Source organism: Ornithorhynchus anatinus, chromosome 4 (genome assembly GCF_004115215.2).
Source record: "Ornithorhynchus anatinus isolate Pmale09 chromosome 4, mOrnAna1.pri.v4, whole genome shotgun sequence".
NCBI classification, from domain to species: domain Eukaryota; kingdom Metazoa; phylum Chordata; class Mammalia; order Monotremata; family Ornithorhynchidae; genus Ornithorhynchus; species Ornithorhynchus anatinus.
In genome coordinates, this window is record NC_041731.1 from 18150651 (window position 1) to 18170847 (window position 20197).

The 20197-nt window shown below is 45.9% G+C and overlaps 1 protein-coding gene across 1 annotated transcript in view; it reads right to left on the bottom strand.

Annotated features, from left to right (window-relative positions):
* The window catches only part of ADCY1 (adenylate cyclase 1), a 333336-nt gene that overhangs the window by 164362 nt on the left and 148777 nt on the right, over positions 1–20197 (bottom strand). The window contains 1 exon segment of the mRNA XM_029062682.2: positions 8430–8541. Within this exon segment, the coding sequence (XP_028918515.1) occupies positions 8430–8541 (112 nt within the window).

Genomic DNA, 20197 nt, shown 5'->3' on the forward strand with positions numbered 1-20197 from the left:
CAGAATCACCTTCCCCTCCTCACCTGTCCCCACTTGTCCTTGATGGCTATCACCACCCTTTTTTTTTCCTTCTCCTAACGAATTCAAAAGGACCTAGAGCACTGATCTTGTCCTGGAATTGCCTTTTTCTCTCTGCTTCTGATCTCTTAATTCCTCTCATTTGTTATAGACATCTGCCAGTTGCTACCTCTCTGCCCTTTTCAATCCCTTTATCATTCCAATCAGTCAATGGCATTATTAGTAAAGCACCATACTAAAAGCCTGTGAAAGATAAACAGATGCAAAGTACACTGTCTCTGCACTCAAATGGTTTCTATTCTTTCTACAGCATCTCGCTCCTCAACAACACATATTAAGTCTGAAGGTACTAACTTCTTTCTTCCTTGATATTTTCTCCCTCACATTAGCTTTCTGCTGGTTCTCCTTTTTGTATGGAATTGAAAATGAGCTATTCCCCCCATGACCTCTCCCACTCACAACCACTTTGGTCAATGTTTGAGAAACACACATCTCCCTCACTTGATGAAATTAACTTCATCTTTTTACTGTTTACAACACCTTGCCTGACTGGCTGGCTAAATAAAGACTTTGCTTTGCAAATCTACTTCCCTTACTATTAAAAAAATCCTCATTTTTGATTTTTTTTTACTAAATTGTCTATATCAAACTGAATCAAACCCACCACCTTATGCTAGCATCTGTGACTGTTAAGATCTCCTGCCTATATGACCCATTTATTGCCGACATTCGATGCCTTGTTAATCAATAAATCAGTGGAATCTATTGAGGGCTTATCCTGTGCAGAGCACTATACTAGGCACTTGGGAGAATGCAATACAACAGAGTTGATAGAAAAGATCTCTCCCTGAAAGGAGCTTAGTTTCTAGATAGGGAGACAGATACTAAACTTCAGCTACAAGAAATGGCAGAATATAAGGATATGTACATATACACCTGGGGCTGCCATTGTGGAGTTTAAGGGTTATAGACTCAAGAGCATAAGTGTCACAGAGGGGAAGGCAAATAGGGTGGGGAATTGAGGGGCTAATCAGGAAAAGTCTCTTGGAGGAAGTATGATTTTTGTAGGGCTTTGAATATAGGGAGAGTGGTGTTATGTTGGAGAAGAAAGAGGAGGAAATTACAGGCCAGACGGAGGATGTGGGCATAGGGTAGGAGGGGAAACAAAGAGATTAAGGTACGATGAGTAGATTGATGCTAGAGAAGCGGAGTGTGTGGGCTGGGTTGTAGTAGGAGATTAGTGAGGTAAGGAAGTAGAGGAAGAGTTTAATTGAGTGCCTTAAAGTTAATGGTAAGGAGTGTCTATGCGATGAGGAGGTGGATGAGCAGCCTGTGGAGGTCTGGAGGAGTGGAGAGACATGGACTGAATGGTTTTCTGGAAAAATGATCCAAGCAGCAGAGTAAAGTATGGACAGGAGAGAGAAAAGATGGGAGGCAGGGAGATCAGAGAGGAGGCTGATGTAATAGGCAAGACAGGATGTGAGAAACTGCATGGCCTAGTGGAAAGAACATGGGCCTAGGAGCCAGAAAACCTCAGTTCTGTGAATAGCCTGTGGAGTGACTTTGGGAAAGTCATTTAACTTCTCTGTGCCTCTGTTCCTTAACTCTAAATTAGGGATAAAATACCTGTTCTCCCTCCTATCTAGACTGTGAGCCCCTTGTGAGATGGGGGCTGTGTCTGACCCGATTAACTTGGATATATCTGTGCACTCAGAACACTTCTTGAGACATAGTATGTGCCATAGTATGTGCTTAACAAATATCATTTGAAAAATAAAAATAAGAAGAACACGAGCTTTGGAGAGTTGGGTGAAGGAAGCAGGCAGATAAGGGTGGTCAATGGGAACATCCACATGGATAGAAACATCTCCAAGGACTGATGTGGGAGAGGAAGAGGAAAGAAGGAAAGTGAGAAAGGCAATCCATTGCTTAGAAAACCAGAGGCAGAGCCAGTTGGATAATAGATAACTATCCAGTGACAACATACGGATCCGAAAGCTGTACGGTGAAAAAATAGGAACTGGGGTGTTGGAGAAGGCTTTTGTGAATACCATGGACGGCCTGAAACACAAATAAATGGATTTTGGAGAAATTATGCCCAAGTGGTCTTTGGAAGGCCAAATGGCTTGACTTAGATTAGCATATTTGGGACTAGTTCTCTGGAGAAGACACTAATGCTAGGAAAAGTCCAGGGAAAATATCAAAGAGGCAGACCGGCAGCTAGACGGATAGAGACCAAGACAATGATAACGGAAGCACCATTAGAAAGGTTGCAGATTATGGCAGAGGACAGGATATTTTGGAGAAAGTATATCCACGGAGTCACTATGAATCGACTCGATGGCACTTGATGATAATAATAATGATAATGACTAGTGATCTTAGTGTGTGGTAGAGACAGATGACTTGGGCTTCAAAGAAAGTGAAGAAGAGGGATAGAGAGGGCAAATATTGCAAATATGATATCCGTGGACAGGAATGGACCAACTCCTCTTGCCCGCCCACTCACTTGTGGGGCCTGGGAGAAGGTGAAGCACCTCTGCCCCAAAATAGCAGTGGAGTCAAGTCTCAGGGACAGCCAAGAGGTGTTAGGACTGTGTTAGAAAGGGATCAAGGCGAAAGGAAGCTTGCTCGGCATGGGGAGGGCCTCATTTAGATGAGGATATGGGTTGGGGAACAGCTGAGGGTAGGGAGTTGCCAGAGACCGTGGCTATTTCCAAAGCAACTGCACCACAGCCCAGCATCCTGTGACGGTCACTTGGGCCTTAACGTGGTTTTTTCACATATAAAAACCCTTATGAGACCTTCACGAGCTGCCACAATCCTCTGCCCGGCCGAGTCACTCGTGGCATCCCTGGGCTTCAGCGGAAACACGACTGGAAAGGAAGAAAGGATGCCAGTGACACATGCCAATCAACAGAGTACAGTCGATTTCTCCATGTGGGTTCTCGGTCCTGCCAGGATAGCAAAGCCCGATCAGCACAATGGTTTTAAGAATCTGGGTCTCCTGATTGCCAGAGCAACACTCCTCCCCTGGGCCAGCAGGGCTCAGCGTCGGCTGTAGCCTCCTGGCCGTTGATTCCTTCCACCCTTCCCTCCCCAGCCTTTCTTCACCACCACTCCCATTCCCCTCACATTCACTCCAACTCTGAAATTTCAGTTCCGATAGCTTCTTGACCCCCACCACTCTATAACACCAAGCCCACTCACCTCCTTGATGCCTCCCCATCACAGCAGACCAGTCTCTATGCAGCACAAACTCTCCCCTTCCTCCCTCCCTCACCCTCCCACACACCCCCTCCTCCCTTTCCCTGCTGCATGATCCCTTACAGTCAGTAATCCCGGGAGCTCCAAATCTCAGAGGACTAGACTGGGGCAGAGATGGGACTTTCCCAGACTTCTTCTCTCTCCCTCCCAGTGCTATCCAAGGTAATATGGGCTCACTGGGAATTGGGCAGCAGGCAGGGGGGAAATAGTGGGATCGAAAGAAAACAAAAAGGAAAATGGGAAGGCTGGTGCAGCAAGAGTGGAGATGCAGGTGAACCAAAGAAATTGGGGGAGGTTAGGGGTTACAGGGCTTGGGGGAGTGGGGAAGACACCACACTGGACTGCTTCTTGTGGGCAGGAATCATGTCTGTGCTTAGAACAGTGCTTGGCACATAGTAAGCGCTTAAGAAATGCCATCGTTATTACCAATTCTATCGTTTTGTACTGTCCTGAGCAGTCGGTACAGTGCTCTGCACACAGTAAGCACTCAATAAATATCATTGATTAATAGATTGACAGACTGATATCATGGGGACAGAGACTTCAAAGAGTCCTACGGAGGGTGGGGTGTATAAGGGCAAGGAATGTGAAGGTGGTGGTGAGGGTAGGGTGAGGAACTGTTGGCAGCATTGAGAGGGCATGGATGAGCCAAAAGGAAGAAATTTTGAAAATAAATTAAACCAATATTGTTGCACTACGACCGATTGGCCTTAAACACAGTAGACAGCGTAACTTACATACCCCTTCCTGGACCAAATAGACTGTTCAGCATCTTTTAATTGATTAGTTTCTAAGCTCTAGATCAGATCTCCCTAAAACACTTAAAACCTGTGAGACTAGGTCTCAAGGCAGGGGGAAGCTACACAGTGAAGTCAGCCCTAGAGCAGATCAACTTGATGAGAAAGAAACAGAAAGAGCTAATCACTCCACGTACATAACACAAAACAATATCCATGTTTGTAGCAACTTTAAAACAAGGTAATGAAAGGCAACAGAAGAAGATGAAAGAGCCAGGGATATAGACCTACAGAGGAAAGTCAGAAATGAGTCAGAGTAAGGGAAAGAAGAAAAAAATCAAATCACAATAATGACTACATACTGAACACAGAGGATCTGAGTCTATTTATCTTATTGGGAGAAAATTTTCCCTGAATGTTTCTTCCCAGGCATCTAGCTGAAGTCTGAGGGAGTTCATTATCATTGTTCGCAAGTGTTCAGAACTCAGTACCCTTTAAAAACACAAGAAAAACTTTTCTTACTCTTCTGACACTGATGGAAGGCAATATGGCACTTGGTGGAATGACAGCAAGCTGGAAAACCTTTCCAAGTTTGTAGATTCCCAATTTATTTATTTTTTGCTCAATGGATACATTGGAAGAAAATGTTATTGCTAAAAAAGACATGGAGATTTGATTAAGGCCTCGTAATGCCCCAAATAAGAAGTCTGCGTAAGGCAAAGCGCCAGAAGTCTTTAGAATGACTTTGCAATTAGGCTGTTCAGATACTTTTTCACTATAACGTAATTTGACTAGCATTTCAACCCACAGTATGATTATCGTTACCTTCCCAGATTTTTCTACTTCTTCTTAAGTGGCCTATTAAAGCAACCAGAGATGGTGAAAATTGCCCTTCAGTATCAAAAAGAAAATACACAAAGTTGCTAACCTTTCAAGGAAACGGACCAAGATAACTGTACTTTCCACCGATGTCAAGTAAGCAGCATATAGCTTCCAGTGGTAAAGACACACTCTCAATCTAAAGATGCTGCTCATCCCCAAAATATATAGGCTAACGGAAGGGTCGGGCCTTGAGAATACTTCCTGGTGGAAAGGTATTTAGCCGCAGAGCAGGGTGGAGTTTCCTGCTGGGTCCAGAAGTAGATTTCCCCATCCTTGGACTGTGACAGGAAATATAGCAGGTTTTACCGCACCAATGGGAAGGGGAGGGCTGCCTGCCCCGTCCCTCACCTGGGGGAGGTTCCAGATGTGGCAATAGGAAGCCCTAGCAGCCTCTCTCCATTAAAGATAAGGGCTGGGATCCAGACCAAAAGCGGCAACACAGGTTTGGATGCTGTGTCCTGACAGGCCAGACCCACAACGTCACCCTGAGAGAGGGTATAAGCTAACACCAACAGTCTCACTCCTGGAACCACGCTTAGTCCCATTCCCAGGAAGCGGGGTTGCGTTACAAAGTCGGAACAACAATGAAAGAGGTCAAGAAAGGAGCTAGTGATGGATGGACAAACAAAGGAAATGAGGCCAAAGGATAGATCGTGTCTTTCCATCTTTTGAATGTTCTGCACTCTCTTTGGGGTGACCCTCTTGTTGCTGAGCCCTATTCTTTCTCTGTCTCGAGAATGATTCTCCCTTCCCTGCAGTCTTCTCTTCCTTTCCAGTGCACTCCAGTGCATGCTGGGGCTAGTTGCCCCACACTCCTAAATGATAAGAATAAGAATAATAATAACGACTAGTACTAAGAACTGTACTGATAGCTGGGTAGATACAAGATAATGTGGTCAGACACAATCCCTGTCCTATAGGGAGCTCACAGGCCTCGGGGCGGTGGGGGATGCGGGGTGTCGGGGGGTAAATCCCCACTCTCCTTGAATCCCCATCCCTCCAGAGTTTGGGGTGGACCGATATAAATTCAAGAAAATCTGGTCATTCTACCTGAATGACTCTAAGCCCATCAGTGGGCAGGGATTGTCTCTATCTGTTGCCGAATTGTACATTCCAAGCGCATAGTACAGTGCTCTGCACATAGTAAGCGCTCAATAAACACTACTGAATGAATGAATGAATGAATGAATGAATGAATGTTAGGGGAAAAATGCTCCTTTGCAAGCTATTATTTATTGACGTCTTAGGTGAGAAAAGAAAAGATTGAGTTTAAAAGCACACACAACAGAGAATCTTTTCCTGAGGTAGGTTAGTGCCCTTCTATTTGTGCCATGGAGAGAGCAGCGCTCCGGGAATCAGGAAATCTTGGTCCTAGGACAAGATCCAATCGTTCAGGCTAGATATACAGTGGGCACGGTTTGGGACCAAAGAACCACAGAAGGGGCTCCATGAGATAGGCGGGCCCAGCAGGAATCCTGAAAAATAGCTGGTTAATGTGGCCAGCAAAGATCTCAGTGGTTACCAAGCCAAACGTATTCTGGGTCATGGTGAGACTGTGGATGTTCAAGCCCACAACGGGGTCCTGCACCCCAAAAAAATCTTAGCATCATATCACAGTGTACTTCAACCACGCCTGGCATAAATTAAGAGTATAAGGGGCACTTTACACCACTTGCATTCACAGTTTCTCAGTCCTGTAATCTCAAAACCAAGGTTTCTCCATCACTCACAGCAGGAGACTCCATCATCATCATTACGCAAGACAGCTCGCTAAGGTGCCCTTTGAGGAAAGGAATTAAATCATCTGATTTCGGTTTTAGAAACTACGGTACTATTAAAATGGTCTGGAATGTGAATATGTTGCAGAGCAATATATTTCTCTCTGCAAATTCAATTTATGGGCAGTTACTCTGTAAAGCAAAGATTGGGTTCCTGAAGATCCTTGGGTAATTCAGAACTCACACTGTAGTACTCGGGCATCGACTAACGCTGCATACATGAGCAGAACTAATTTCTTCAGAGACCAAGTCATGCTGAAATGAGGCCAATAAGCACTGAGAGAATATTCCTTAACTCCATTTAAACCATGCAATAAAAACCAGACATAAAGTGTTTGATAGAAAAAAAGACACGGTCCGTATCCTTAAGGAGCTTGCAATCTAATGAGGAAAGTAGCAAAAAGAACATTAGATGAAAAACCGAGACCCAAGTTTTATTTTCAGGTCTTCACTGGCTTGTTATGCGGCTTTGGGCAACCCACACACCCTGCCTAGACCTCAGTTTCTTCATCTATAAAATGGAGATATAACACCTGAACTCTATTTTTTAGCTTATAGGTCCTATAAGGAACAGGGATGTGACCAATTTAATAATGGTATATTTTCCCTAGCACTTAGTAAGTGCTTTAGTGTGTAATAAGTGCTTAATAAATACAATAATAATAATGATGATTTCATTTGGGAGCTCATCAAACACAAGATATTTTCATGGAGTTGGAGTCAAGGTTATGGTGCAACTGCTTAACAGGAATACAGAAGGATAAATAGATAAAGGTGGCTTAGTGGAAAGAGAATAGGCCTGTATTTCAGAGGACCCGGGTTCTAATCCAGGCTCTACCCTTGTCTGCTATGGGACCTTAGGCAAGCCACTCCATTAGAAAAGAAATCAGGGACTGCCTCCTGGAAGTGATGGATTTTCAGGAGGATTTCTGAAGATACGCGAGAGTAGTTTGGTGGACTGAGAGAAGGAGAGAGTTCCAATCAGGAGGAAAGGTGTGAGCAAGTGGTTGAAGACTGGGGGCGAGAATCAGGCGTATTGGAAAAGAGAGTGAGAGGAATGAAGAGTGTGAGATGGGATGTCGCAGGTAATGAGGGCTGATATATCTGACGAGGATATCTGATGCTCAGGAGTTTCTATTCAGTGCGCTTTGAAGCAGAACTCCACCTTAGAAAACATTCCTTGGTTATTGACCACCTAACTAGACAGCCCCTAGTTGCTCGAGAACATGAAAAAGTGGAAAACAAAGAGCGCTAACCTTCATATAGACAGTCAGCATTTGGCCAATTGCTCACCCCTTAACCTCTGCACACAGTTCGAAACAGATGGGACTGTGGCTTTCCCATTTCTTACTATGATAAACTCTATTACAGGTGGGTTCATTCAATAGTATTTACTGAGCGCTTACTATGTGCAGAACACTGTACTAAGCGCTTGTGTGTGTGTGACTGTATTGTGTAAGAGAGAAAGAGGGACAAAGAGAAATCTGATAAATCCATCGATCCATCCCAAGAAAACAAATCAGAATTGATTAATCATCGGTGGTATTTATTGAGCACTTACTGTGTAAGAGGAGCACTTTGCACAATAGACTATTGGAGTGAAAATTTGAATGGCGTGATTTTGGATCTTCTACCCACAATAGTACTAAACTGTCTTCTTCATGCTGCAATCTTATATGAATCACTGGTATATTATAATTCAAAAAAAATCCAGTGTCTTTAAAAATAATAAGAACAGCATGCTTACTGTGGCTAATTCATCGAACTTCCCAAAGAGTTCATTCAGGAGCTTCACCAGCTCTTGAGCAGTGCACTGAGATGCCAAGCTGGTGAATCCCACGATGTCTGCAAACAAAATGCTGTAAAGAGAATGAAAGAAATATTAGTACGTAATAGGATGTTTTTCCCCGCTCGGGAACACATCTGAAGAGTTTCCAGTACTCTACTGCTCTCGGCTATGGGAGGGAGAGTCAAGCAGAGCCCTACCCATTCCCTTCCTAGCTTGGTCATTTGGTTAGCGCATGGAAGGCCAACTGCTACAATTCAAAACTCACCCATGCTGGGCAGCGGTGAGATGGGAGAGAGTAGAGGGCAGAGACTAAAGTTGACTGCGTGGAAGAAGACAATGGTAAAGATTTCCATATTTTGCCCAAGAACGCTTCATGGATCCACTACCAGAAAGATGGTGGATGGAGGTGTGGCATTCTGGGAGAGATGTGTCCATGGAGTCGGAGATGACTCGACAGCACAGGACAACACAAGGATGTTTTTCCCACAGCCTTTCAGTGAGCAACATAATCCACAGATGGAGGCTACACTGGATACTCAAAGCCAAATCTCCTGACAATTTCAGAATTCAATATTCTACTTCAAAGAAGACACACATTCAGCATCTTCAGACCACGATCAGACTAGCAGACTCCCATTGACAAGGAGTTGGGCCTAGTGGAAAGAGCACGAGCCTGGGAGTGAGAGGATGGGGGTTTGAATCCCGGCTCTGCCACTGTCTGCTGTGTGACCTTAGGCCAGTCACTTAACTACTCTGTGCCTCAGTTACCTGCTCTGTAAAATGGGGGTTAGGATTGTGAGCCCCAAGTGAGGCACAGTCTGTGTCCAACCTGATTAGCTTGTGTCTACCCCAGGGCTTAGAACAGGGCTCTGTACATAGTAAGCGCTCAATAAATACGATGGAATTGAATGAATGAATGGCACAAAATAATGATAATAATAATAATAATGATGGCATTTGTTAAGCACCTACTGTGTGCCAAGAACTGTTCTAAGCGCTGGAATAAATACAAGATTATCAAGTTGGCCCAGGTGGGCCTCACAGTCTTCATCCCCATTTTATGGATGAGGGAACTGAGGCACAGAGAATTTAGGTGACTTGCCCACAGTCACACAGCTGACCAGTGGCAGAGCCGGGATTAGAACCCACGACCTCTGCCTCCCAAACCCGGACTCTTTCCAATAAGCCACGCTGCTTCTCCTAGTAAGCACTTGGTAGAAAGTAAGAATAGTAAGCACTTAAATACCACTAAAAAAGTTATTCCTCTTACTACTCCCTCTGGCAAATGATTTCAGGGTTCCATGGGCCACTAGCAAAAATCACTTTTTAAAGTGACTTAAGTTGGGCACTTTGCTTTAATGCTTCATCAGTAGAAGGATTGACCTATCTGTTTGAATTGTACTCATGCTTCATCCAAATCCCTCACCCTCACTCCCTCTGCCTGCAGATTTCCTAACTCTTCTGCACTCCAGGCTCACCCTTCCCATCTCCCCATGCCCCTCGTATTTTCTAAATCTAGGGGCAGGAGTGGGGAAGAGCAGGGACAGCAGAAGAAAAGAAGAGTGGGGTTGAAACTCCTCCTCAATGTTCCACTGATGTCACTGCCTACATCCCGGTTGGCAGGGCTGGGGAGGAACCGGAGGAGGAAAGGGACTGAGGCTGGCGGGGAGAAGGGGAGGCAGGGACAGATAACTCCCTCCACATAATAAAATTAATAATGGAATTTGTTAAATACTATGTTTCAAGCACTGTTTTGAGCGCTGAGGTAGAAATAAGGTAATCGGGTTGTCCCACGTGGGGCTCACAGTCTTAATCCCCATTTTACAGATGCGGGAACTGAGGCACATAGACATTAAGTGGCTTGCCCAAGGTCACACAGAGCCGGGATTAGAACCCATATCCTCTGACTCCCAAGTTCATGGTCTTTCCGCTAAGCCACGCTGCTTCTCATCCATCTCAGGGGAGAAGGGAAAGGAGGTGGAAGGGGAGAAGAGCGAATAACACCGAGGATTGGGCAAGCTGAATTTTATCTGTAGCTTTAGAAAGAAAGAGCCAAGGACATTACGCTTGAGATTCCTAGGAGCAAAACTCCATGAAATGCTACAGCCAGGAAAGGAAATTAAGAGATCATTTTCCCTCTCTTGACTGAAGGCTGACCTAATCTCAGCCCCCACTACATGCAATGTGGCCCATCATGACAATTGTTCAAACTTCCTGATCTGAAACACGTGGGAATCCAGATTTTTAGAGATTCATGGCACCTTCTTTCCTCCCTAAAGAGTAGCCCGAGGTAAGGAGCCTGATTTTAGTGCACTTTTCTTTCAGATGAAGACCTTTCAAAATATGGGAAACCACAGACTAGATCATAAACTGTCCTGGTGGGACACACATGGGATTTTCTTCCAAAGGTCTCTCCAATTGCCTACCTTTCAGAGAAACATTAGCTGAAAAGAAAACAAGACTTTTTAAACATATGAGCAAAGGCACCTGTAACTTCTGCCTTCCCTTCTGCCGCCGAGAATCTCTGCTACTGACAAGCTCTGTGCACACCGGGCTACTGGGACTAAAGTCGTCACCTGCTCTCTGCGTCTCCCTACCAGACAGCATCGACTGACTTCTGTGCCATCAAGATGACTCCATCTCATCCCTGGCGGGAAAAGAAATCGGCATCCGCAGTGTGAGGCTTCTGCAAAACCTTGGGAAGACAGGTGGCCCCGATAGTCGTTGCTGGGGCTATGGGTGGGCCCTGGACTCTGCTTCAGGAGGAGCCTGAAATTCTCCTCCTCTAGCCAGCACCCTCCTAATTTTGTTTTTATCTTGTGTATTTGTCCTGACGCTTTACACTGTTCGAATATCTTATTGTTTAATCACTCCTGATGTCTTTGTACCCAGTCCCTTCTCCCCACTTAGATTTTTAGATTGTGAGGCCCCCAGGAACAGGGACTGAGCCTAATTCCCACCTGTGTAATAATAATAATCATAATAATAATGTTGGTATTTGTTAAGCACTTACTATGTCCAGAGCACTGTTCTAAGTGCTGGGGGAGATACAGGGTCATCAGGTTGTCCCACATGAGGCTCAGAGTCAATCCCCATTTTACAGATGAGGTAACTGAGGCACAGGGAAGTGAAGTGACTTGCCCACAGTCACGCAGCTGCCAAGTGGCAGAGCCGGGATTTGAACCCCTGAGGTATTCTTTGCCAGCGCTTAGTAAAAACAGTGTTCTGTAGAGTAAGTACTATTTTTACCTGATTTTAACTTTAATTTCACAACCAAGAAGTGGGAGAGAGATAGGGGTGAACTGACAGAAGCTTGCTGAGAAATAAGTGAAGTCTATACTTCACACCCAAACTATCCTTCTCACTTCCCGGTGTGTGGTCTATCCACTATGTCATGCTGTTTCCCTATCTTGTATCTTTTGTAGTAGAGATCAGCCAAATGCCAAAAGACAAGGCAATCATCTCAGAACATCAGATGAACAACTCCTTATCCACCAAGACTTGGTTTCTCTCCTTGGATGAACAGCTGCGGTATCTTCAGAGGAGTAAATGCAAAGTATGCAAAACAAGCTAATTATGTGTTGAAATTGAATTAAAGTCATTTAACTCTCAGGTGCATACACCGCTCTCAGATTCTGCACGACCTGCATTTGCCCTATAGAGTAGCAACCCTCAGAATCCTTGGGCAACCAATAACACCAGTGTTTCGATGTATTCCTTATATCCCTAGGTTGCTCCGTCTTCCCCCTTAACTCCTCGTGCAGTCTCTGATCCCTTATTTTGACCCCTCATTTCCTCCCGCTCCCCCTGGAATATCCCATCCAGGCTTCTGTCCCAATTCTTCTCGTCAGAGCCATCTTTGGTTCATCAGACACCTGCATCGGACACGGTGTTCAATTTTCAGTCCTGGACTCCACTGGGGAAAACTTTTAGTGGTGATGGTTATTACAGTTTTATGGGAAATATTCCAGCTTCAGTCATTAGTTGAATTGGGGTCCTGCTTACGAGACGAGCCAGTTAAGTTCCCTCCTTTTTTCAGATCAAGGAATTAAGCATAGGGGAAGTCACATAGATGGGAATAAGACATGGCCCTTGTCCTCAAGGACCTACAGCCCAAAGGAGAGGAAAGATACAAATAAATGTCATTATTTTCTACATAAACCTTTAAAGATTTAACTAGAAGCAAAAACAACGATGATGGAATCTCCCTTTGCTAACGACAGAGACCTCAGTACAGGCCACAGTGCTAATGTCTTGCACAGCATAACTCAATTCTCTTTTCCCTGCTAATCATTTTCCTGCTGGGGCCCAGAAAGCCACAGGCAGGTAGACAGTCCGGGATGCAGCTCCCTGCAAGTGCACAGAAATTTTAAAATTTCAACCCGCAGGACCCATTTACAGTCCAAGTAACCAGAGCATAGAACTTGTGCTGACAGGCTCCTGACCAAGCAGCCACTGTGATTTTTACTGCCACATTAGCTGGCTGGCTCTCAGAATTCTTGCTGGGCCTGTCCACCTCCGGGCATACCCAGGGTGATTCTTCAGTCAGAAATATTCACTAGTGATGGCAGAGCCCCACCTAGTAGAAAAGAGACTAGGACTCAGTTATACATATTTCCATATTGCTTTATCCAATTTACAAATAGCAAGCAAATCAAACTATAGTAACAAAAACAACGTAGAAAAAAACAACTAAGTACTGCCAGCACCTCTAAGGCAAAAATGTAAAATCCCATCCACTTCCGGGTCCCGTTTATTTTTCACTGACTATTTAAAAGTTTCTGAAAGTCCAGCTCACCCATGGCTACTCTGACTTCTCCCCACAGCTGAGAGGGCGGGATGTGGGAAAGTTGATGCGAGGCTGGGTGAGAATGAACCTCATTCAACAGAAAGCAACCGCTTAGTACAGTGCTCTGCACACAGTATGTGCTCAATAAATCCAATCGAATGAATAAATGGACAGAGGTATGTCACTGGTGAGACAATACCATTTAGACACTAGGCAATGTAATTCTCTCCCAAAGTCGCTACTGTTATAAACTAGTAGCTTTATAAGTATCTCTAATGTTTCCTAATCTCACGTGTTTTGCTTTTTCCACCTTATGTCAGAGACTGGTATGTCGGGGTTTTTTTTAACCATTTGTTTTTACGGTATTTATTAAACGCCATGCGCCAGGCTCTGTAATAAACTCTAGGGTAGATACAAGCTAATGATGTTGGCCAGAGTCCGTGTCCCACAGTGAGACTCACAGTCTTGATCCCCATTTTAAAGATGAGGAAACTGAGGCATAGAGAAGTTAAGTGACTTGCCTAAAGTCACACAGCAGACGAGGGGCAGATCTGGGAGGAGAACTCAGGTCCCGCTGATTCCCAGGCCCACGCTCTTTGCTCTTTCCAATAGGTCATACTGCTTCTCAGAGTGTTAAACTCATTCCCGTAAGCCATTTCTAGAGCTATTCATTCGATCAAGCGAGTCATACTTTTCGATAGAGGCAAACTCCAAATAAATTATTCATGCAATGATCATCAAACCATTAGATCGTTATTGACTAGAAAAAAGGAAATGAAATGAATAAAGAGAATTCTGTTCACCAGTTTCTTGTAGACAGAGTATCGGTGGGCAGGGCATCTGTGTGAACTGGGAGAGTGGTCTATGATTAGGGGAAGAGGGGGGCAGAGGGAGACAGAGAGACAGACACTTGGAAGGGCAGACAGTTGAATAATAATAATAATGTTGGTATTTGTTAAGCGCTTACTATGTGCAGAGCACTGTTCTAAGTGCTGGGGTAGATACAGGGTAATCAGATTGTCCCACGTGAGGCTCACAGTCTTCATCCCCATTTTACAGATGAGGGAACTGAGGCCCAGAGAAGTGAAGTGACTTGCCCACAGTCACACAGCTGACAAGTGGCATAGCTGGATTTTGAACCCATGACCTCTGACTCCCAAGCCCGGGCTCTTGTCACTGAGCCATGCTGCTTCCCAGACAGCAGCAGACAGCAGATGGAGCAAAGGCAGATGAGGTGGAGAAAGACGGAGATGGAAAGAGAAACCGTTAGAAACGCAGAGAGGCAGAGACAGACACAAACTCTCCACAGACTCTCATCCTCCACAAACGCTTGGCCCGCCTTCCGGGTTGCGAGACCAGAAATTGTGAGAGGGATTGCATCAAAGGATGCTTGTGATTACAGGGCTTCCTTCCAGACCTGGGCATCCTGTAGTATGATACCGCCAGCGTTTTGGCTCGGAGGATGGAGCCTGCAGAATAGAGAATCCAGGGCAGTTGCCGAGAGCTACGTCATACGGATGGCCCACCCGGAAAGACAGACACACACACCCATATACATAAATGCACACACCCCTGAACCCCTGACCAGTCTGTTTTTCCGCTGTGGGGGATAGCCATCCACTCAGATCCACTGAAGACCCTCCACTCTCCACAACTCTAACTCCTCCTTCGAGCTGGAGGTCCCACCCTGGCTGCAGCTGCCCTGGTCTAGTCCATGGAATCACGGTGGTGGGGAACCGGGTGAACGTCAGCCACTGGAAAAGCCTACAACAGTCTCCAGAACGACGGTAGGAGTTAGACGAAGAGCCACAATGACCTGGGAAAATAATACCACCAGTCGCAACTGCCCACTTTGCCTGGGGCAACTGACTAGGCTGATTGCCATGAAGGGTCCATGTGGCTCACAGCCCATATGTGGACATGGCCAACACAGGTCCTTCTCTCTCTTCTTCTGCACTAGTTTTGTGCAGTCGATCAAATCATTGATCATATTTATCGATCACTCCACGTGTGCAGAGCACTGGACTAACTGCTTGGGAGAGTACAATATAACAGAGTTGGCGGACACGCTTCCTGCCCGCAGTGAGCTTACAGTCTATGGGGAGATAAAGGCATAAATAAAAATATTTTATGGATATGTACGTCCGGCCGTGGGACTGAGGGAGTGGTGAATAAAGGATGAGAATCTAAGTTGCGAAGGGTCACACAGAATGGAGTGAGAGATGACGAAATGAGGACTTTGTAGGAGATGTGCTTTCACTATGGCTTTGAAGGTGGGGAGAGTAATCGTCTGTTGGATAAGAGGGAGGGTGATGTGGACCAGAGGCAGGATGTGGGCTAGAGTTCGGTGGGCAAGAGTTCAGCAGTAAGATCGATGAGATTGAAGTAGGTTGGTATTAATAATAATAATAATAATAATGTTGGTATTTGTTAAGCGCTTATTATGTGCAAAGCACTGTTCTAAGCGCTGGGAGAGACACAGGGAAATCAGGTTGTCCCCCGTGGAGTTCACAGTCTTCATCCCCATTTTAAAGATGAGGTAACTGAGGCACAGAGAAGTTAAGTGACTTGCCCACAGTCACTCAGCTGACAAGTGGCATTAGAGAAGTGAAGGGTGTGGGGTGGGTTGTAGCAGGAAATCAGGGAGGTAAGACAGGAGGAGGTAAGGTGACCGAGTGCTTTAAAGCTGATGGCAACAAGGTTTTGTTCGATGCGGAGGTGGATGGGCTACCAACGGAGGTTGGTGAGAACTGGGGAATCGAGGACTGAATGGTTTTGTAGAAAAACGATCTGGGTAGAAGAGTGCAGGATAGACTGAAGTGGGATGAGACAGGAGGAAGGGAGGTCAGTGAGGAGGCTGATGGATAAGTGTTTGGATTAACATGTTAGCAGTTTGGATGGAGAGGAAAGGGTGGATTTTAGCTACGTGGTTACGGTTGAATTGACAGGAATTGTTGACCAACTGAATATGTGGGCTGAATGAGAGAGATGAGGTGAGGATAATGCCAGGTTTACAGGCTTGTGGCACAGGGAAGCAGGTGGTGCAGTCTATAGTAATGGGAAAGTCACGGGGGGAATAGGATTTGGGTGGGAAAACAGGGAGTTGGGTTTTGAAACTATTTCATCCGAGGCACTGGCGTGACATCCAACTGGAGATGTCCTGAAGGCAGGAGGAAATATGAGACTGCAGAGAAGAGAGATCAGGATTGGGGATGTACATCTGTGAATTCATTCAATTGTATTTATTGAGCGCTTACTACGTGCAGAGCGCTGTACTTTTGAGATGGTAGTTGAAGCCATGGGAGTGACTGAGAAGCAGTGTGGCCTAGTGAATAGAGGCCCGGGACTCAGAAGGACCTGGGGTCTAATCCTCCCTCTATGAACTTGTCTGCTGCCTGAACTTGGGGAAATCATTTTGCTTCTCTGTGCCTCAGTTACCTCATCTGTAAAATGGTATTTAAGACTGTGAGCCTCACGTGGAAGATTGACTGTAGCCGATTTGATTAGCTTGTATCTCCCCAGCCATTGGTTAGTACAATGCCCAGCACAGAGTAAGTGTTTAACCTGTGGGTGACCCACAGGTAGGGGCTGGGAGGCGGGACAAAAGCCCACAGAAGTGACTGAGAATGAGCAGCCATAGAGATAAGAGGAGAGCCAGGAGAGGACAGTATCAGTGAAGCCAAGGTCAGATAAGGTTTCCAGGGAAATGGGGTGGTCAACGGCATCAAGGCAGCTGAGACTTTGAGGATAGTTGAGATGGAGTCGAGGCTGTTGGATTGGCAACAAGGAGATCACTGGTGACTTTTGAGAGCAGTTTCTGGGGAGTGAAGGGGACGGAAGCCAGATTGGAGGGGGTCAAGGAGAGAGATGGAGGAAAAACAGTGGAGGAGTGGGTGTAGACGACAACCTTGAGAAGCGTGGATTGAAATGGTAAGAGGGGGATGGGGCAATGGCTGAAAACAGTGGGTTAAAAGCCCCTGGAGAGTGAACAGTGGAAGAAGGTCACCGGGGAGCTAAGAAGGGATGGGGCATGCACTTTAATAAGGTGAGGTGCTAAGGGATGGGGTCGGAGGCGCGGGTGGAGGAGGTGGATTTTGAGAGGAGGCAGGAGATCTCCTCTTGAATACTGCCGGGAAAGATGGGAGAGTTGAAGAAAGGGCAGGAGGAGGGAGGGACTGGAGAGAAGCAGGGGAGATTTTAAGGAGATCATGACTGAAGGTTTAAATTATCTCAATAAAGTACATGGCCAGGTCAGTAGGGGCAAGAAATTGGGGAGGCAGGGGGTTGGGGGGATGAGGAGGAAGTTCAACATCTGGAACAACTGGCAAGGGCAACGGGCATGAGGGGCAATAGGGATGGAGAAATAATGTTGCAGGAAGAGGAGAGGGGAAAGGAAGGAAGAGCTTGAGGTGGACGAGGTCGGTTTGATAACTACATTTCCACCAGGAGCAAAGGAAGAGGATTCTGGAGGCGATCCAGGGCTGTTGGTTAGTGGCATGAGATTGATCAAGGGACAAAATGAGTTGAGTTCAGTAGAGAGGGTGGTGTTGAGAGTGTCAATTTGGTTGCCGAGGGAGGATAGTTTGGGTATGGAGACTAAATGGGGCATGGTGACTTGAGAAAATTTGATGCAGTCGAAAGATCAGAGGTCTCTGTGGGGGAACAGGAGATATTTGCAGAGAGGGGGGCATTTGGGAGAAGGCAGGTGAGGAGGCTGTGGTCAGATAGAGGGATGTCAATGTTGGTGAGGGTAGAGATTGTTCAGTGGTTAGAGATAATGAAATCAAGTGTGTGTCCAATGTGGTATGTGGGTGAGCTGGGGTGGAGCAGCAAGTCAATGGATTTCAGGGGTGATGGAAAGTGGGCAGTGGAAGGGTCATCAGGAACATCTATGTGTATTTAAGTCCCCAGAGATTAATGAAGGTATGGAGAAAGGGAGAAAGAATGTGAGAATGGGATCAAAATGGTTCAAAAAGTTAGAGTCGGGTCTGTGGGGTGGTAGATGAGTGTGATTAGCAACTGGATTGAGTGGTAGAGGTGTGGCCAGAGATTTAGGAGAACCAGGAGAGGACAGTGTCAGTGAAGCCGGCATTGGATAATGTTTCCAGGGGAAGGGGAAGGTCGACAGTGTCAAGGCAGCTGAGATTTTGAGGAGAGTTAAGATGGAGTAGACCCTGCTGGATGTGGCAAGAAGATTATTGGAGACTTTTGAGAGCACAGTTTCTGTGCAGTGAAGGGATGGAAGCCACTTTGGAGGGAGTCAAGAGAGTCGGTAGAGACAATGGGTGTAGACAACTCCCTCATGGAGTTTGGAGATGGGTGGTAGGAGGGAGATGGGGTGAAAACTGGTTTTGGGGTCAAGGGAAGCTTTTATTTTTTTCAGGACGGGGAGACATGAGCATGTTCGAAAGCAGGTGGGATGAAACCACTGGAGAGCGAACCGTCGAAGATGGCGGTCGGGGAGGGGGGAAGGGAGGGGGCAAGAACTTTGATAAGGTGCGACGGGAGGGTCGGAGACACAGGTGGAGGGGGTGGATTTTGAAAGAAGGCAGGATATCTTCTCTTGAAATACTCTTGGGAAAGATGGGAGAGTTGAAGAAGGGGTAGAAGGGGGTAGGAATTGGAGAGGAGCCATGGGGATTTCAGGGAGATCATCCTGTTGGTTTCAATTTTCTCCATAAAGTATGTGGCCGGGTCATTGGGGCAAGAAATAGGGGAGGTGGGGGACATATCTGTAATTTAGACATTTATATTAATGTTGATGTCTCACTCGGGACTGTAAGCTCATTGTACACAGGAAATATTTCTGTTTATTGTTATATTATACTCTCCCAAGAGCTTAGTACAGTGTTCTGCACGTAGTAAGCACTCAATAAATATGACTGAGTGAATGACAGGGGGTTTGAGGAAGGAGTTAAATGTTTGGAATACTGTTGAGGGCAATGGGCATGGGAGTCAATCAGGATGGAGAAATAATGTTGTTGGGCAGAGGAGAAATTTAAGCAGGCAAGGATGAAATTTAAGTGGACGAGATCAGCCTCATATCTGGACTTCTGCCAGGGACATTCTGCGGCTTGTGCACTATGGAGTGAAGGAAGTGAAGTGTGGAAGTGATCCAGGGCTGAGAGATTGGCAAAGGAATATGGGAGAAAGTTAGCTAAGTTCAGTAGATGATGTGAGGGTGTCAATTTAGTTGTCGGGGGGGTGGATAGTTTGGGTATGGAGACGAAATGTGATATGATGACTTTAGAACATTGGAGTTGTTCAATAAAGTGGAGCACTCTGTAGGTGAACAGGACAGATTTGTGGGGAGGGGGTGTGTGGGAGAGAAGGCAGGTGAGGAGATTGTTGTCAAAAAGAGGGATTTCAGAGTGGGCGAGGGTAGTTGGTAGTTGGTGAGAGTTGTCAGTACTGTGACTAGAGATACTGAGATCAAGTGTGAGCCCAAGTTGCTGAGTGGGTGAGATGGAGTGAGCAGAAGGTCAATGGAGTTTTGGAGTCATAATAAGCGGGCAGCGGAAGCGTTGTCAGGAACGTCCACATGGATTTTGAAGTCCCCGAGGATCAATGTAGGGATGGAAAAAGACAGAGTGTGAGAAAGTGATCGAAATCGTTTGAAAAGTTGGCTTTGGAACATGGGGAGTGGAGGGTGATTGTGACCAGTATCTGCAGTGGGTGCTGGAGGTGGATAATAATAATAATAATGTTGGTATTTGTTAAGCGCTTACTATGTGCAGAGCACTGTTCTAAGCGCTGGGGTAAACACAGGGGAATCAGGTTGTCCCACGTGGGGCTCACAGTCTTAATCCCCATTTTACAGATGAGGGAACTGAGGCACAGAGAAGTTAAGTGACTTGCCCAGAGTCACACAGCTGACAAGTGGCAGAGCTGGGATTTGAACTCATGAGCCCTGACTCCAAAGCCCGTGCTCTTTCCA